Source organism: Prinia subflava, chromosome 2 (genome assembly GCF_021018805.1).
Source record: "Prinia subflava isolate CZ2003 ecotype Zambia chromosome 2, Cam_Psub_1.2, whole genome shotgun sequence".
NCBI classification, from domain to species: domain Eukaryota; kingdom Metazoa; phylum Chordata; class Aves; order Passeriformes; family Cisticolidae; genus Prinia; species Prinia subflava.
Window position 1 is genome coordinate 20,056,940 of NC_086248.1, and position 19,773 is coordinate 20,076,712.

General features: G+C 39.5%; 1 protein-coding gene across 2 annotated transcripts in view; it reads right to left on the bottom strand.

Annotated features, from left to right (window-relative positions):
* Positions 1–6,801: 6,801 nt before the first annotated feature.
* The window catches only part of TDRP (testis development related protein), a 28,558-nt gene continuing 15,586 nt past the window's right edge, over positions 6,802–19,773 (bottom strand). For both annotated transcript variants that reach the window (XM_063389321.1, XM_063389320.1), the window contains 2 exons: positions 12,555–12,658; positions 6,802–10,329 (listed from right to left, as the gene is read on the bottom strand). In XM_063389321.1, coding sequence (XP_063245391.1) covers positions 9,984–10,329; positions 12,555–12,658 — 450 coding nt within the window. In that variant the 3' untranslated portion in view covers positions 6,802–9,983. The remainder of the gene's footprint in view (positions 10,330–12,554; positions 12,659–19,773) is intronic.

A 19,773-nucleotide genomic window follows, 5' to 3' on the forward strand; every position in this document is an offset into this window, starting at 1 on the left:
CAGTCAGGCTTACTCCCTTTCCCTTTCACTGCTTGGTGACTTGCTCTTTCTTCAGTAGTACAAAAGCCTTTGACAGGCTGAAGGTGAAGTTCTGAGATAGGTGGATATCCATTTAGGATTACCAGGGCTTACCCACTGGGCTGAGGTGGCAGGAGCTAAGATGACAAGAAGCAGCACTCTGCCTTGTATTTAAGAGGCTCCATTCTACTCTCACAGCTTGGCTGGAGGTGGAAGGGACCCAGCTGAAGCATAGTTAGCTAGAACTGCTTGTCTGGGACTTTGTCCAGAACTGTGTCCAAATGGCTTTTACTGTCTCCAAGGAAGGAGACTCCACAGCCTCTCTGGGCAACCTCTGCTAGTGTTTGGTTACCCTCACAGTAACAGAGCATTTCCTGATGTTCAGATAACACCTCCTCTGTTCCAGTTTGTGCCTCTTGCCTCGGTCCTTTCAGTGCCTGCTGACAATAGCCTGGCTCCCTTCTCCTTCCACTCTCCCTTCAGGTATTGCTAGATGATGAGATCTCTCTGAGCCTTACCTTCTCCAGGTTGAACAGTTCCGGTTCAGCTTTTTCTCACAGGACAGATGCTCCAGTCCTCTCCTTTTCTTTACACCTTTATCATTTTTATGACTTCACTTGACTCCCTGCAGTAGGTCCTTGTAGCCTACTAACCTTATTTGTGTCAAGGGCACATTGCTTGGCTCATGTTCAACTTGGACTCCAGGCCCCAAAGCCAGTACAGTGGCTTTTAAAACATTTCTTCTGGATTAAAATAAAGAAAAAAAAGAATAGGCAGGAGAAGAGATGTGCAGAGATGTGCTAAGAAGCATTTCAGTTCAGGACTCTTTTTAAAAAAATCTAAAACTCAGTGCAGAGGCACATTGTCATGGGCAGTGTTAAAAGCTTTTAACACTGGCAAAACTGACCTTTGGGAACAGTTCCACAAACTCATTAATCTTTAGTGAATACATCATTTAAACTAGGCAAATAAGAGCTTGATTAAGAGTGACTATGTGATGTGAAGTCATTAGATGCACAGGAAGATAACTTTCAATTGTTTTACTTAAGCAAAAAAGCTAGGGCAGTGATTTTGGTAATAGGGCTGGTGGTGTTTGGGTTTTTTTGGTCTTTTTTATTTAAATCACATAAGGAGCAGGGAAAGGATTTCACCTTTAGGATAACAATCTTGTTAATACTTCACCTGAAGCACAACATCTTTTGACAGCCCGAATTCATCTCCTTTTCCTTTACTCCAGCACTTTTTTGTGTAACCTAAAGCACTGTAACCATGAGAAGGGTTATGCCTTAACGGGAAACCTCTGCTCTTTGGCCTCCTCTGTGCTGTTCTCCCAGGAGGAAAGGCAGGCACTCTCCCCTTTAGCAGAAAGGGTGCCTTGAAATGTGTTCTAAATCTCTACAGCAGAGGTTTCTTTTGCTCCACAGCTTTTGTTCCCAAACCTGGATCTCCTTACAGACAGATTTTGCATTGGCAATGGCAGGAAATCATGTTTTAACTGTGATCCCTTCCCGATCCTGGGTGATTTGGCTTTTAGTGAATTCTACTCCTGAGAATAGCAGTTCAAAGGCACTCAGGACATTCTCTGCCATAGTCCACAAGGAGCTTGAAATTACAGTTTTGAAAAATAAGGTTCTCACTCCCCAGTCACTGCCTCCCAAACCTGTCTCTGAGAGACTCCCGGCCTTTTTTATTACATTCTCCCAACAGTTTTGTTCACCTGTTTCTGGGAAAAGACGCTGCCATGGACCTTCTCTAAGAGCACTGTGCGAGCCTTTCTCCTTGGCTGTCAGACAGGACTGGGGCTCTTGTCTGGAAAAAACAGAGGAGTGGGACCTTGCTCTTTCTTTCCCCCTGTTCCCCATCCCTGAGAAATGCACGAAGTTGCTTTAGGAGAAGGAAGAAGCTGAACTTCATGAAAACACCAAGCTCAAACCAATAATTCTTCACTGAGACTAGCATTAAAAGAGCAGTGGCCTTGTTGCAGTCTAGAAGGCAGAAGCAATGAGGCTAGCAGGAAGGAGAGGGTGGGATGGGGAACAGCAGCACAACATTTTGGATTTCTTGGTGCACAAATTAGCATATTTACAGTTCCATCATTTGCAAAGAACTTAGAGGAAGGCTAGACCCTTAATATCCAACTAAAGTTGCTTGAATTGGCAGACAGATACCTGCATTAAATAAATCAATATCAAATGTTTGGAGACAGTTGTTAAGTTAGAGTTGAGAATATTGAAACATTAGCTAATTATGCTATTCGCTTGCAGTGTTTATATTCTTCAATCTGCAAGGCTCAGGTCCAACCCCTCAAAGACACTGGAACATAATGCCCAGCAAAAACTCCTACGAAGTTCAATAGGATGAGGGTTACCTTTAATGCTTAGAATGTCTTTATTGAAGGACATGACAGGTAAGTGGATCAGAACATGAGATATGAGAGCAAGGGTGGGTCTCTCTCGATTCCCGTGGGCCATCTTCTGTGCCACACACAGACCTGTCCCTCTGCCTGTTAGACATGCTGATAATGCTTCTTTCCTGCAGGTTTATGTGTACATTCTACAAATATGAATAAAACATGTTCAGTTTTATATTTTCTGCACTTTATAGGCATTGTGCCTTCAGCTGAAAGTTTTTCTAACAATTTTCAAGGCCTATACTAACAGCCACCAGTTAATTCTAAAATTTACTTACTTGATTTTCATGTGCTCTTCCCACTTGAATGCTATTTTTCTGCAGTATTTATAGCAAAACAATAGTGGAAGAATAATTTGTTTGCTAAAGTCAGTTATCATTCCCACATAACGCTCAGGTACAGAACAAGGCTCTGCATGCTGAGAGCATCTCTTCTCAATGTTTTGGTCCCCATTATTCTCTTAGGCACAGCCATTATTTTTAACCCTATTTAAAGCTGCAAACCTGCACTCCCCTTCTGAACTCAATGGTATCACTTTAGAACTTGGTGAATTTATAAAAATACTTTGGCAGCACTTTCACTACAACCAGATATGCTTGACCATAATGCAGCAGCTCCTGCAGTTGCATGTCCCAGGCTGCATCATCCCCTGCTCTTACACTGAAGCCTGACCATGTTTAAGCAGCCATGGGGCAGAAGCCAGACCAGCACACAGCAGGGTGGGTGTTGCTCCATGGCCTGGTTCAACCCCTCACTTCAGTACATTCATTCTACCACCACTGAGGCTCTTGCTGCAAGCTGCCCATAGGCCGCCTGCTGATCCCTGATCCAGTGTTTCTTCTGCTGCCTGCAGTCACCTTCTACATTTTTCATCAACTAAGTCTGATTTATAGGCATAGGACAGATCTGGAGGAGTTTTTGCTGCAAGTTGAAGAGCACCAATGCTACCAACAAACAGAACTTGCTGTTTGTACTGTGCACAGGGGATGTTCTTCTCATTTGCTATCAAAAGCCAAAAGTCCTGGACTTGAATAGGAACGCCATGAAAAAACAGCAGGAAAAAGGACTAGACGTGTGTTAGTTCTGATTCTCTAAGACCAAAACCCTGGCCTAATAGTAAATGTTGGTACTAACAGCTGTAGGAACATTCTCAAATGTTCAGGACTTCTTACTTTTCTTTACAGTGTGCTGCATTCCTCGATGCCAGAACATCAGCCCCTTCCCTGGTCTTGCAACCCTGCCCTGTGCCCAGTGCATCCCGTCCTCCCTGCGCAGCTCAGGAGCTCAGCTCTCACACCGTGGACTCAGCTGCCGCTCACCCTGGCCACAGTGGCTTGGTCAGCTCACAGCTGCTCTCGGGGCACTGAGGCAGCCATGCTGTGCAGATGGGTCACTGCACTTCAGGCTTAGCTTGGAAAATGAAACAAAAGAGCATATAACTTTTTCATTAAGTGTCTTAACTTTCAAAATAACCCTATGTGCAGATTTACTCTATCTGCAGTCTGACTTCTGGGAATCTTGTGCTTCATCCCATCAAACAATGGTTTACTTCCTAATGGGAAGTGATGCTTAACTTGTTTTCCTTTTTTTGTCCTATCAGTTGTTGGTTGCCAAGTTTCTGTCCAACTGTTCAGAAGATAAACTGTTTACAGGCACTACCTAAACTGAAGGCATTTCAGCCTAAAAGGGGGTGTTGAGAGAAACACCAAAGAGTGGGTCTTCCTGTAATCAAGATGTCTTGCATGTGTGACACTCCTCCTAAAAAGCTAACAGACTACAAGGACAAAGATAAAATCAAAGAATAATTAATATTAAGCATCCTGCATATTAGAAAGCTTTAGCAGAAAAAAATAATACGCCAAGTACAGTGCTTGGTGTCAGGCTCCATTAGTGTCCCCTCCTTTCTCCAGCACAAACACACCCCAGTGTCTCCTCCATCCCTCAGGTACCAGAAGAATTGAGCAGTGTAACCGTACAGAGAATCCAAGACTCCTAGACAAACAAGATGGTCAACACAACAGCATTTGGGGGTTTCAAGGAAAAAAGGTACAAGATAAAAAGGCCAAAAGACATTGCTAATTTATAGGAATATTTCTGTATCAAATTTGGTATCTTTTACTATACAATCTCAAATAATTAAACCAGCCAATTCTCAAAAATTACTTAAAATCAACTGTTCAGTCTCCTCAGTACAAGGTGCTGGAGCAACTAGAAAGCCAAACATAACATGATTATTTTCAGATGTGGACAAACCAATTTCAGAAAACACAGCTGTGCACTTTTCTATGCAAAAAATAATCAATTTTCTTTTCCAACAGCAAACTTACAGTTCAAAATTAAGCTTCTAGCATTATTTGGGTCTCAAAAGCATAAAAAATTAAATGCCAGCCAAGCTTTTACCAGATTTTTATGGCCGCAAAAATAATATTCTCACTTTCTTGCATCTTTTAGTAACTGCTAGAAACAGGATAGGAAAAATTTCTTCCCAAGTACAGAGCAGGTATTTCTTTTTTCATTACCAGTGATAACAATCAGTAGATACCATGTGAAAAACCATCATCTCCCTACACTTTATTTACTATTATATATTTCATTAAATTTCTATTATTCCTATTTTTCATTGTTTTGATAATTTTTATTTCTTTGTAACTACAGAAACAGCATTGTTTTCTGCTATGATAGTGGTGGCACTTAAAATAAATATAATTCTCTCCTTCTGATTTCTAAACTGGCTTTTTTTGCCTGTGTGTTTGATTCCCAGTCTTGTAAGGTACAAACCAATCATGCTACAAGAAATTTTTGAGACTGACAGTATCTAATGATACATACCTTTGCCAGCTGTCACTGGTGATAAGCCTTTTAGGAAATTACTTTTCTTCACAGTATTGGTTTCATTTCCCAGATACATCAGAAACAAAGTAGCAGGCTTTAAAGAAAAGAATCAAACAACCCAACTGAAAGTAGCACAATAAGTTTGGATATGCAAGAAACAGCTAAACAACATGCACATTCATGTTTTCAGATTGCCACAACCAGTTTGGTCATCCACAATTCCCATACAATAAGAAGCATTTTGAAAAGTTTCAGAAATTGAGACAGATGCCAGGCTGAATTCACCTGGGCTATAGGAACACCTGTGCTCAAAATTCAACAAGGTCCTTGTCTGCTCAGGGTCTGGAAATGCAGGTCCTTGCACTTCCTTTCACCTGCCCAGCTGAGCATCTGACACCCCTGTGTCTACTCAGAGGCATCTCAATACAGCCTTTGTTTTTTTCTCCTCTAAGAATATAACTTGTATGAATGAAATTTTCTGGTTTAGCTACTTCATGCACTATGGCAAGAAACATCTTGCCTAAATGTTCCCTGCTAATTCTGTGTAGACAACCACAAAGGCAGCAGCCTGGAGTGGAAGAATGAGACTGGCAGTAAACTTCCTTCTGCAGCTGCTCCACTGGAAGCAGCGGCCGCTCCTCACATGTCACAGGCCAGCTTGTGCAGGTCTCACCTTGTTATGGGGTCAGTGTGTGCAAAAGCATTTCATGTCCTTCACTCTGGAAGCACCTGGTGAAATCTCTGGGGAAAGAATGCTGCTCTGCCCAAGCTTGCACAATAACCAATAACAAACAAACAAACAAAACCCACAATATTTTAAACCAAAAATTACCAGTAAAGCAAAATATTTTCAGTTGTTAAAACCTATGAATTCTTGCCACTGTAAAAGCAGTGTGTGATGCTTTAAATCTAGGATGCTGCAAGTTCCAAGATGACACAACTCACAGAGTTTGGGCAAACATTGTTATCACTTCCTTGGCCGTGCTCTACAATGATGCAAGTAACGTCACAGAATCACAGAATCAGCTGAGTTGGAAGGGACCCACAAGGATCACTGAGTCCAGCTCCTGTCCCTGCACAGCACCGTCCCCAAGAGTCACACCATGTGCCCAAGAGCACTGTCCAAATGCTCCTTGAGCTCTGCCAGGCTGGTGCTGTGACCACTTCCCTGGGGAGCCTGTTCCAGTGCCCAAACACCCTCTGAGTGAAGAAGAACCTCTTCCTGATACTCAACCCAAACCCATTCCCTTGGGTCCTGCCACTGCTCACCACAGGGGAGAGATCAGTGTCTGCCCCTCCCCTTCCCCTTACAAGAAGCTGTAACTGCAGTGAGGTCTCCCCTCAGTCTCCTCCAGGCTGAACAGACCAAGTGACCTCAGCCGCTCCTCATACAGCTTCTCCTCAAGGCCCTTCACCACCTTTGCTGCCCTCCTTTGGACACCTTCTAATAGTTTAATTATCTTTCTTATATTGTGGTGGCCAAAACTGCCCAAGCAAATGTAAACATTTTCACATGACAAATACACCAGGACCAAAAAAAGTCAAAGAATAAAGCATTTCAGTTCAAACTAAATCTTTATTCATATGGAAAATACTACTTTTCTTTTTGCAAATGATGCTAATAAATAAAAATACTCGGAAAGAACTTTGCTCAGAGCTAAGTGACCAGTAACAGCCACAGAAAGCTTTTAATTCCCATTAAAACCACGCCAACAATCATGCAGATTGGCTACGAGAAAGCAATATAAACTATATTTTATTTTGTGCAATCTTATCATACAATCTTAATGCTACCTTCTTCTAAAACATTTCACATAGATTGAAATGCAATTTCAAAACAAATATTAAGGGACATTTTCTACACTTATTCCACATATGGAGCTGTGTATAGCTTAAGCTTATAACATTTAATGTAGTTAAGCATCTAACAAAAGTAAAAGATGAAAGGACCCCATCCTGAAAATTCAGACACATTTATAAACATGAGAAGGAAAATTCTCATGTTTATAACAGACAAATACATTATTAAAACATAACAATAAATTATATTAAATTTAATAATGTTGATCCTTAAAATGGTTATTTCTGAGGAAATACCACTTAAAAAGCACATCAAAACTTTCATCACTAGGAGTGAAACTGGAATTTTACATATCTCAATTTCCCACTTTTGTTTTATAATAGACTTCAGATTTGTGAGCATATTCCTTATCATACATCTAAAAACAAATTGAAAAAGGTTGCAGTTAAGCTGTGCATCAAACACATCATCAAGGTGAGAAACAGGCACTTGACAGTATAATGTGCAAGGCAAAACCCTTACTGGTCACAGTATAAATAGTTTCTTCAGGAGTGAAATTAAAAGTTCTCAGTCCATCTTTGAGAGCAAAATATTAAGGGCTGCTAACAGAGCTTTTTCTGTTTTTTCAGATCAGCACCAACAACCAAATTAAATATTAGCTCATGCCTTAGAAGGTATTCCATAAACTATAAAATGCAGCATACTTTACCCAAGAATACTAATTCTTTCCTATAATTAACCTCAGCATACATACTTGTCCAAGGCAAAAACAGGTTACTCACAGACTAACAATGCAATATAAATGCTAACCTTTCCTCCCCTATTAATATTTTTTAATATCTAATGCAATTTTTACAAGTACATTTGCCAGTTGCAAGATTCTGTTTTGTAGCACAAAACATCACCGTTCCTTTTTGTAAACTTAAGAGCAATGTCTTTTAGCATCCAATCAGTATTAGGAAAAAAAAAAAAAACCCAACCAACTGAAACCATTTTGCTGCAGTTTCCCTCCAGGCACATCTCAGCAGGAATCTCCAAAAAAGAGCTATGCAGGAACTGCAAGCCAGAAAACTATACATGGATTGGGGGAGAAAGGAGAAAGAGAGAGCTAAGGGAAGAGTGATGGAGCAGTAACAGAAACAAGCTTAGAAAAAAATTGCATGCATCCCTTTTCATCAGCATAAGCGTCTTCCAAAAATATGTTTACAAGACATCTGTAGTATAAAGGTCTGTCCATACTTGTAAAAATGCTGTTTTTCTCTAACCTGCTAGCTTCATCTTCTGACACACTGGCCATATTGCTAGACAGTCAAATTTCAGTTCTGTTACTCCAGCTTAACAATCAGGAGAGAAAAGGCCTACTGTTCACTTCTTATGAAACTTTTGGTTTGATTTTCATTCATGAATGTTAAAGTAGTCTTTGTGTGGATCACATAAACAAAATAGAAACTAACTTTGGATCTGACATCAGCTGCACCACTAGTGAGAATATGCTAAAAAGAGGCACTTTTATTAGGCATATATACATTTCAAATCTCAAGTTTAATGTTTCACCTTCTTTTACCAAACAATTAAAGTATCAGTAGCTAATAAGATGGAACTTTTCAACAAAAATGCTTCAGAAATTGTGTGCATGCACATATTTGCAATGGCTCAGTTACTCAGCTACCCTGAAAATGCCAGAGTATAATTCAATCATTGCTTATGCAGTGGGAAGAAAGGAAACACAGTCAAAACCAAAAAAGTTGTTTGTAGAACAAGGATCAGCTATTGTAAAGAAACGAAAACATATGCCCTTTCCTAAGAAGTAACTTATTCCTATATCCAGATTCAATATTCCCTCAGAATATTGAGATCATCTTACACTTTGCTCAGTGCTGTTTTCCAAATTTTCAATCACTTCTATTTTTGGCATAAGATGCATCTTAAAAATTGAGAAGCTTATCTTTGTCAAAAAAAGTTCAATATTCAAAAAACCAAAAACCAATCAAAACCAAAATAAAACAAAAACCAACAACCAAAAAAAAAACCAAACCAAACCAAACCAACAACAAAAAAAACCCCGAAACCAAAAAACAAAACAAAACAGAAAAAAAACCCCAAAAAACCCAAAAACAAAACAACAACAACAAAAACCATAAAAAAAACCACCACACACACACAAAAAAAAAACCCACCCAAAAATACAACCAAAACAAACAAACAAACCAACCAAAAAAAAACAAAAAACCCCACCCCAACCAAAACCCCACATAGGAAAAAAAGAATCCAAAACACAAAAAGACCCCAACTCTGCAAGACCCATTTTACCCAAGTGCTGGTGACAATCTTGCAATGGAAGGAATTGCACTAGAATGGTTTTTTCCCATGTCACACAAAGTACAGCCCAATGTGGCAGTAAGCATCTTGTATGCACAAGCTGAAGCATATGCTGAGGCTGAAGATTTGGAAAACAGTACTGAGTACGAGCACTCTTCCTACAAGCAACTTATCAGTATTCTTAGCTTAAAAGGGACAGCATCAAAACTAAAATTTTGCCCTCAAATACCAGAAAAGAAGCAGGACCTCAAGCTACTGGAAGTTCCTTCATAAGGCAGTCAAATTTACAACCAGTGTATACATTCACTAAGGAATTACTTTTTTTTTTTTGGTAAAACCAACAATCTGACATACTGCAGAGTCTGAATGTGAAGTATAGGCACAAAATAGATTCTCTACTTTTTTTTTCAGTGTGGAAAACATAACTATTAACAATGTAATAAGAAAATTTTCTATCAGGTGAGCAAAAATTTGTAACAATCTGAATAAAACAAAGTACTGTATAAAGGTGCAATATTGAGCAGATTTGATTTTGGTTTAAACAAGTGAGTAAATCATGGAACTGTTCTCTTCTTACGTATAAAGTATTTCACATTACCAGTATCATTCTAGTTCTTCCCAGTTGTCAGTAAGATTACCTTTGCTCTGACGTCTAATACTAACCAGCTTTCCAGCTGATTTGATACTCCACCTGGAACTGTTTCCTGAGCTGGCCAGGTTTGTGTATTTTGTGGAGCCTTTGGTTTCATCTTCCCAGCCTGACCAGGCTGTATAGTCACTTAAAGGAGTTGCTGCACCACTGGTAGAGTCAGCAGTGGTGATCTGTGGTGGTTCCCATCCCTCAATCTCATCTGGTTTCCTAGATGGAACATTCTGCTTTATCACCAAACTGTCCCAAAAACCTGGCTTCTTTTCAGACTTCATCTCTTCTTTTAATTTTAGGTTTGTTCTAGAAAATAACAATGATGTGGTGATTAACTCCTTCATTTAACAATCTATGTAGTGGTTATTAATAAGCATTCAATTAAATTATGTTTTACAGTAAGGAGTGCCAAGCATTGTCAGCCTGTGGCAGCACATCCATTGCTGTCAGCTTCAGGAAAAACACCCTCACATGCACATAAACCTAAACACAGCAGAATCTTGCAGTGATAAATCAGAAGAGGACTGGGTATGGTTATTTGCTATTACAAGAGAACTGACACACCACCATCCCCACCCCATTCCTGTGGAGTGAATTCCACAGAGCTGCCTTTGGAAATGTACAAAGTATTTTAGGATGCATTTGAACAATTTAGGACTTTAACCAAACAAAAAAACCAAACAAAACAAAAATTTAAAAAACCCCTAGGACTACAATAGTAGAAGGAAAATGAAAATGTTCTAACACCAGCTTTAACAGTCACTATGTTATTCAGTTTCATAAACCTGTTGCAACCTTGCCAGTTAAACCTTATACCCTAAAATAGTTGATGTACACAGTATTAGGACTTTAAAGATACCAGGCTTTTTATTAATACTTTCATGAAGATCCACACAATAATGTGAAAACAGCTGTTTTGTATTTCTGGTAAGAACTCTCAAAATCCCCCTCCCAAACCCAAAAAATAACTGTAACTTCTCTCTCAGACATTTGAAATTGACTCATATTGTCACTTTTCATATCTCATTAAAAATTTTCAACCTGAATAATTTTGCAGCGTGAAATATTTAAATTACAGAGTGTCAAATGTTTATGCATAACTTTATTTTATATAAATAATCAAATAATGGGCCACAAGGAAAGGTTTAACACCAGAGGTGAAGGACACAACCTTTAGGGTTCAATGAGGTAAAAAGCAAATTGAAAACATTATCTGTAGTAGCATATCAATTCCTTAGCCACAACTAAACCACTACGGAATCTCTTTTAAACATTTATATTAAAAAAGCTTTGTTCCATTAAAGAAAGCTTTGCTGTATTATATTTAAACAGAAGCAACTCAACCAATACCTTTAAAAATCACTTCTCCTTTACTGGATTTTGAATTTATGATTCTTCAGAATTTTCATCTTGCTAAAACCAGACACAGACTCAAAACACTTTTCTTGTATTTTGTAAACAGCACACTTAAAAGTTGCATGTGTCTTTAAAAGTAAAGTACAAATTGTGGTATATAATTAAAGAAAAATATCCCAAACTTAAAAAACAGGCAGTTCTTATAGTAATACCAAAAAAGCTTTCCACCTTGGTGGTAACTCTGTTAACATACTTCATTGCATTACTTGATTCCTATATTCAGCATCAATTGCAAAGCATTATTGCAGGAACCTAGTGTCTTAATAACATAAAATTGCATAGGGATAGTAGCTGGGAACTTTGATGGAACAGGCTCAAAATAAGGAAATAAAATATATGGATTTATATACTAAATTGTTTATTTATATGCATACACCCCCTACATGCATATATATACACACTCGCATTCTGAAACACATTTATTTCAAAGTAAACTGGAGCCAAAGCCTGCTAGAGCAAGTCTTACAGAAGGTAACATTTGGCAGGAACAGATCTACGCTGTATGGTACATTTGGTTTGTAAGCAAGGTGCTGAGGTAGCACATGTAGGTAAAGCCTCCAGGTACTTGTAACAGGAGGATGGGCTGTCCTGCAAGGTGCTCTGTCCAGGGAGCTGCTCTCCCCATGCCAGCACACAGCTATGCCAAAACACAGCTCAGTGCCAGCAGGAAGACCTGCACATCCTGCTACAGCTACTCCACTTAACCTTTCTAGGTGTAGTAAGACTTCAAAAGAGAGAGTAAGGAATGTAAAAAAGGGAATTTGTAAACTCAACCATAATTAATCCCTAAGAGGAAAGTGTGAGAATGACCCCTCTACTTACAAGCCTTTACTACTTTTCTACAGTAACAAAAATTATTATGCAGCTAAATTAGTTTTTCTTCCTGACAAACCTAAAAATGTGAAAAATATCATTTGTCATTTCCTAATACAGCATGCCTTATTCATTGTAAACTTAATGTATATATAGCTTTGCCCATAGAGTTTTCTGTGTCAATTTGACTTCCAGCAGTGGGACACTGCTCTTCTCAGCATCCAGCTCCATTACTCTGCACAGCTATTTTCCATTCTAGTGAGTGCATTTTATTAGCAGATAGACCAAATGGTTCTACTCACCCTTTGGATTTTGGAGACTTGCATCCTGCTAGCAACTGCTGTTCATCATCTTTATTGAACATAGATGTCACTTCCTTCCAACCCCGGAAACTTGCACCTTGGACCTACAGAGAAGTAAATCCTCATCAGTGTGAGCGACAGACTCACAGGCACCGTGGGACTGGCTGACAGGCAGCAGTGGCTGTGTCCCTGCATGTGGGGCTGCTGGCAGAGAGCCACTCCACAGAGCTGCAGAGGATGGCCAGGCGTGGGAAAAGGGCCGGCCCAGTTACTGCAGCAGGAGCTCTTCCTTGCTGAGCAAACAATACAAATCCTCGTGGTTTTGTGATCTCAGTGGGTACAGCTGGGCTCCATTTTAATGTATCACAGTAAGAAGGGAATCTAGGCAGCTTTAGGGACAGTTTAAAGGGCTTCTGTAGACAAGAAATGAAACAAACTGTCATGTCTAGAAAGAGTCCCAACAGACAGGACAGCCACATGCAATATGAAACTCTTTAAATTTAACCTGCTTTACACATCTGTGTCCCTCTCTGTAAGCACTAAACTACAACTTCCAGCCCTGCACTCATGAAGGGTGAGAGCATTGGCTCACGAGTGCAATGTAAGATGTGGCACTAGTGCACTACGGTGTGTTCTCTATATTTACTGTGACCATTAAGCTTACAGCATAAATTACTTTTTAAACTTTATTAAGGGTTTGAGTCTCCCTCCCTCAAGGCAAAATAACTAGGTATAGGCTATTTTTATTTCAATAGCATGCCCACAAAAACACACACGAGTGTGCCAAGCACAGAATATGAAAGTTGCTGCTCTTCTTCACAGGATCCAGTAAGAATGGCAGTGACAGTCTGTCAGTGTTACTTGACTATATTAAAAAAAATATGGTACATTATGAAGTATAATAATCACAACAAAACCACAGCTGTCAAGACAAACAGGAGTTTTTGGCAAGGGCATGTAGATATAGGACAAGGGAGATGACCTTAAGATGAAGGAGTGTAATTTTAGATTAAATATTAGGAAGAAATTCTTTGCTGTGAGGGTGGTGAGGCACAGGAACAGGTTGCCCAGAGAAGTTGTGGATGCCTCATCCCTGGAACTGTTCAAGGCCAGGTTGGATGGGACTCCAATCAAGTCTAGTGGAAGGTGTCTGCCCATGACAAGAGGGTTGGAACTAGATGATTTATAAGGTCTCGCCCACCCAAACCATTGCATGACTCTATCATCTGTTATCTTACTAAAATTCTATTATTTCAGGCCTTTTGGGGAAGGAACCTTTGCTACTATAGGAAAAAACACAGTTACAAGACACAATTAAAAACTCTTTTTCCCTTTAAATTGGATTATGCAATTCATAGATAAGCTGTCTCTTTAAAAAATGATGCTTCATCAAGTCATTTCCACCTAATAGATTTACTGATTATGAAAAAAATAGAACCACCTTGTTACTAGTTTTCAGACAGCAATTAAAGACATAGAACAGGCTTAATTTAAATTACATGTGCCTTTAAAGAACAACATTGGTGAAATGCTTGGAGAGAAGCATTTATACACAGACATTCAATGTAACAAAAAAGATATACGTGTACATGCACCTTCTTTAATCTAGCACATCATATATACTTTGCCAATGCAATCCCAACCTTTGCTGCACTCTGGATACCCAAGCAATCTTCCAATCAAAAAGAAAAGAAACATACCTATATCTAGCCAGAAGCTTTCCATACTTTTTAACTTTATTTGTTCAATTCTGATTCACAGATATCTTTAAGAACAACAATGAGAAAAATTCTATTCATTGACAAGTGGATAGCATGTGCAGGTCTTTGGATAAACCTTTACAAGCTCTGCACTCTTTCTAACTGTACGTAAATCACCATCTATGTACACATTGTACCATTCCTTCCATATTTTCATGTCCAGGGCATTTGGTAAGTATATACAAGGTTAATAACCAGATTGTAACTGATCAATTCTTCTCTCAACTAGTCCTTAGGAGAAACGTGCACTAAACATCTAAGACACACTTCTACTACTTACTTATTTGGGGTTTCCAAAGGAAACACTGTCAGGATAATCTGCATAAGAACACCAATATCCAAGCAAACCATATTTTGCCAATATGTGATATAACTCATTGCACAAAGCCTACTACATATTAAACAGACTAGGCTGAAAGAGACCAGGAAGTGCAAGAGTAAAACCAGAATCTCTGCCTACCATGCCTAAGCCTCTTCTTCTCCACCTGCCTGCACTGGCACCGATCTCCTGAAAGATCTTTTCACTCCACCGACCAGGAGCAAACAGCTCACTCTTGATTGTCTCCTCAGTGGTAGCATACTCCAGAATTTAAACCTTAGTGAAGGAGGATGTCAAATACATATTTCACACTTGCAGAAGCTTTTTTGTAACTACTGAACTGTTTTTAAGACAACAATCTTGTTTTTTGACTATTGCTGTTATGTAGCTGACACATAATAACGAAATTCCTCAGAACAGCCTGCTGCATTTCCATGTTTCTTTCCCGAGTTCTTTAAACACTTTTAACCAATTGACAAGTGCAGTTGGAACAATTACAACTGTATCAGCTGGCAGGTACAGCTCAGGAAGGAGCTCTTGAAGTCAAAATTCCCTGGAACCATCACCATGACATGCAGCAGCTGTATAGCCAAAAAGTGCTGGGAACCATCACAAAAAGAATTAGACAAATTGGGACAGGAAAGCCATAAATGAATACGCCCAATTTAAAGGGGTGTACCATCTAATACCTTAAAACAATGATTCTTGATGTTGGGGAAGAGGCCAGCCATGTTATTCTCTCCCTGAACACCATCTCCTGTTGCCACAGTCACAGACTGCCAGAACCTAAATCAGCTGGGAATCACTACAATCTTGCAGAGCACTTGGAGAAAGATCCATATCCCAGAATAATTAGGTTCCTTGCAATGGATGTCAAAGGAAGATTAGTAAGTAAAGATGACACTTCAGTAAGCTGACTCTTCACACTGGAGACTTGTTTTATGTAAAACTACTAAAGTTATGCAAAGTATGAAAACACAGTACTGATATGGTCTTAAAGCATCAATCCACTGGCAGAAGCTCGTATTTCATTTTTACTGTAACTCTCTACACAAAAGTGTTATTCCTAAAATTTTCTATTTGGTTTACAAATGTAACTGACCTGATTATATTCTCAAATCTTTAAACTACTTTGCCCTGTGTCATTGGAAAAAGAAATAATTTAACATCAGAATTCACAGGATTACACAGCCTTTACAGCTGGAAAGGACCTCTGGAGCCCCTCTAGTCCAACCCCACTGCTCAAAGCTGGGTCACCCACAGCAGACTGCTAAGGACCATGGACAGCCAGGTTTTGAGTATCTCCACAGCTGGAGAATCCACAACCTCTCCAGAAACCTGTTCCAGGGCTTGACTGTCTCACTGTGAAAACGATTTTTCTTATTTTTAAAAGATATTTCTTCTATTTCAGTTTGTGCCCATTGCCTCTTGCCTGTTCACTGAGCACCCTGACAAGAGTCAGGCTCCATTTTCTTCACACTCTCTTCTGCTGCTGGTGTTCAAGCAGAAATCTTTCTTGTTGCTCACCAGATTTCACTCTAGGTGGGTTTAATCCTTCCTAACCCCATCCCTGCATACTCAAAGAGTGTATCTATACTCCCCTCAGGTCACTTGATCCTGCTTCCACCTTGAGAATGCCTCCCTTTAATGCTCAAGGTTTTTCAGGAATACCACGTTCATCATGCCTGCTGCCACCTTTGCCTCTTTCTCTTCCTTATGGGTTGGGCTTGAACTTGGAGTAGGTGATCTTTGAAAATCAAAGTTGACAGATAGAACCAGATGTACACTCAAAACCAGGTTAAAAAGAATTTCAGTAAAATGCTCATGGGACAGCTAAAAAAAAAAATCACTATTTTGGAAAAGAGACAACTATTACTGCCTACAACTGTAACATCAGATGTTAGAATTCAAGGATCCCATTGGATGCTGTAGTCTACTATTTTTCAAAAATGTCAATGAGAAACAAAGCAGAAACTTCTCAAGATGCCATTTCAGTACTCTCTGAAGCAGAAATGCAGACTGATCTCATAGCAGTTTGACTATGACAGCAGAGAGTACGCCTATCAGAACAGCAATTAATGAATTTTCTCCTGTATCTTCCACTTTTGGTTGTGAAAACCTGTGCAGCAATGCCTTGTGCGACCACCTAAAAGAATCAGTAAAAAGTGAAATTAAACATACATATTAATACATCAACTGGCAAACTATGCAAAAGCCATCATGGTCTGATCCAACTGGTATTAACAGCTCAAGCTCAGAGCACAGATCCTTTTTCTTCAGCTCCTTCTAGATTATGAAGTACTTTTTTTCCACCATGAGAAAGCTGCCATTTAATTAGTGAATCTTCTGAAACTGGGAGTACAAGCAGTCCCTCCTGGAACATCATGCTAAGGATGTGGTCTGTATCCCTGCTCAAGCTGTCGCCGTTTCTCCTGCTCGCTCCTCTCCCCTCGGCTTTGCTCGTGCTTCAGTGTCAGTGCCCATCTGTCAGACAGATCCCCAGAGAGAGGGGAACATAAGGTGGCAGATCTGGTTTATCAGATACTGCTGCTGAAATGGGTCAACCCAGTCCACTGCCTGCTCACTGATGCTGCCTTCCTTATGCTATGGTTCTGTACCTGTGTGATGCTGTGGAAGATTGGTTCAACTACTGTCTTAGGCTGCAATGCAAGATGTAACCAAAAGTATGTGTTCTATCACCATCTGTTAAAACCAGGTGAGGCAGTATTCTGCATCTTCCACCACCCATCCTCCCTCCAGGGGGATATCATCTGTTAATGGGCCATTGTGTCTCACTTCATACTGATAAAATTACATCATCCCATTGTGAGATGCTCCACCAGGGGGGAGGAGCCAGGCATTCCTACCTGGATAAAATCTGAGAGTCAGAACAGCAGGGCAGCCTGTTTCCACTGGATTCCCAGAGGAAGACCAGACCCATCTCACCACTACTGGACCCTCAGAGGAAAAATACACCCTTCTACAGGATCATTGCTTCAACAAAACCACATCTGTCACTCCAGCAGGACGGCAGCCATGATTTAACTGGACTGCTACCAACACCCTGAACAACAGAGTGGCAGGTTGTATTCTGACTCTGTCAGTGTTTTTGTTTTGTACCACTGCAATTTTTATTTTAATTTTTCTAGTAAAGAAATGTTATTCCTATTCTCAGATCTTTGCCTGAGAGCCCTTTAATTTCAAAGTAATTTGGAGGGAAGGGGTTTACATCTTCCATTTCAATGGAGGCTCCTGCCTTCCCTAGAAAACACCTCTTTCCAAACCAAGACAACTACTTAAGCCAGCAGAAATCTAACTCCCTCGTTTTTTGCATTCTTTAGGGTTAGTGCCAAGAATCAATTAGTTAAAGCATGTGGAATTTAGGTGCAACAGCAGCTTTCTTGTAGCAGCAACTATTCTAACATCTGAAGCACCCTCTGAAAATTGCAGTCATCTATCAGCTTTCTTCTATAATCAGAGCTTTGTACATACAATATGGCTCCCCCAAACCCTAGGCTTCACTCTAATCTCAACCTTCATAATAAGACTTCAGCTATTATCTGTATTGATTCAAGTGAATTAACTGTATACAAATTGTATTTGCTGCCTGCAATTTTTCCTTCTTTAGATAAACAGGGAACAAATGTCTACTGATAGTTAGCTTTATAAAATGTCCCAGAATGGGTCAGGACCCCTTAAACTAGAAGTCTCTTACAAAATTGATAGGTATTATTACAAAAAAATACTTTAAAGACACCATTTTTCACCACATTAACAAACTCTGATGTTTACATGACTCCTATCTTCCCATAATAGGTAAACAGTCAAAGACTAATAAATGAACAACCAAAGAGTCCACTGGGAAACAGCAAAGCATCACTATAAAGACTTTTCAGTTAATTTTACTGTCAAAGGTAAACAGCTGGCAATTAGGGCTCTGCTAGAGGGCAAGAAGGTTCCTGAAAAATTAGGGTAAAAGGCAACAAACCAGGAATACTGACAGCTGGGTATAAACTAAAGTAGTTCAGTCCCAAAAGCAAATTTCAAAAGTTTATTGCACCCAAAAGGTATGGAATACAGATGAATATATACTGAAGAGGAAGATGGTGTAAATGTAACTGAAAACAGGTAAATTTGTGCATCAGACGGATGTGGTTAATACAGATTATCTTATAATGGGAGAGATAAAAAAGCACAGAATTCATTCAAGTCAAAGAATTGTAACAAGCTTTGTGTCACAGAGTTAGACATACAAGACAAGCAGCTTACAAGGCAAGAGATTCAAGTAAGTTTGAACTTTACACTGACTGCATTAGGAGTTGGGTACCGGTATTTTCAGTATATTCCTGTTAGACTCTTCTACTTCCTGACTGCCAAGCCAGCAGGGCTGCGGAGCACAGAAATCACTCTCTGCCAGCTAGAACAAGCCACATGACAGAGTCTTAGCAAGCAAAATGAGCAATTACAGGGCATTCTTGCTGTACACCTGCAGTGAGAACCAGCACGTTCAATACCATTGTGTAGTTAAGCAGCTAATCCCTAAAAAGTCACTGCTCAGCATGTATGAAATGAGATTTCCAGAAATTTATATTTGGACCATGCTTCAGCAGATCTTCACAAGTATTTTCACAGAGGATTGACAACTGGTGAATCAAAATTCTCCATCTAAGTAGAGGTACTTCACAAAACACTTGCAGAATTTTTTTATAAATATAAACAAAAAGAACAGATTTTCGTTTTGACCTTGACTGAGAAAAAAATAAGTGTTTGTTCCACAGTTTCCCTCACTCCTCCCCTAAAAGAAATGAAGCTAAATTAAAAAGCTAGAGATAGAATTTCCACATAAAGAGCTTTTAATTCAATAAAGTTACAACTAAGTGTTTATTAGTTAAAAAACACCAATCAGCTTTAATTAAAGAAGCATTCTTCCCACATGACAGGAAACCTCTTCAAAATGAACAAGAAGAGAGATAATTGAAATTTAAAAACCAACTCCCCTCCGAATTTGTCTTACAGACATTAAAGCATTGGTGGGGGAGGGGGGGATTTTCTCAAGTCAGTCAGATGTGTAGATCAATGGTTCTGGTTATGTACCAACACCCTCAAATTCTTCTCAGCAGGGCTGTTCTCAATCCATTCC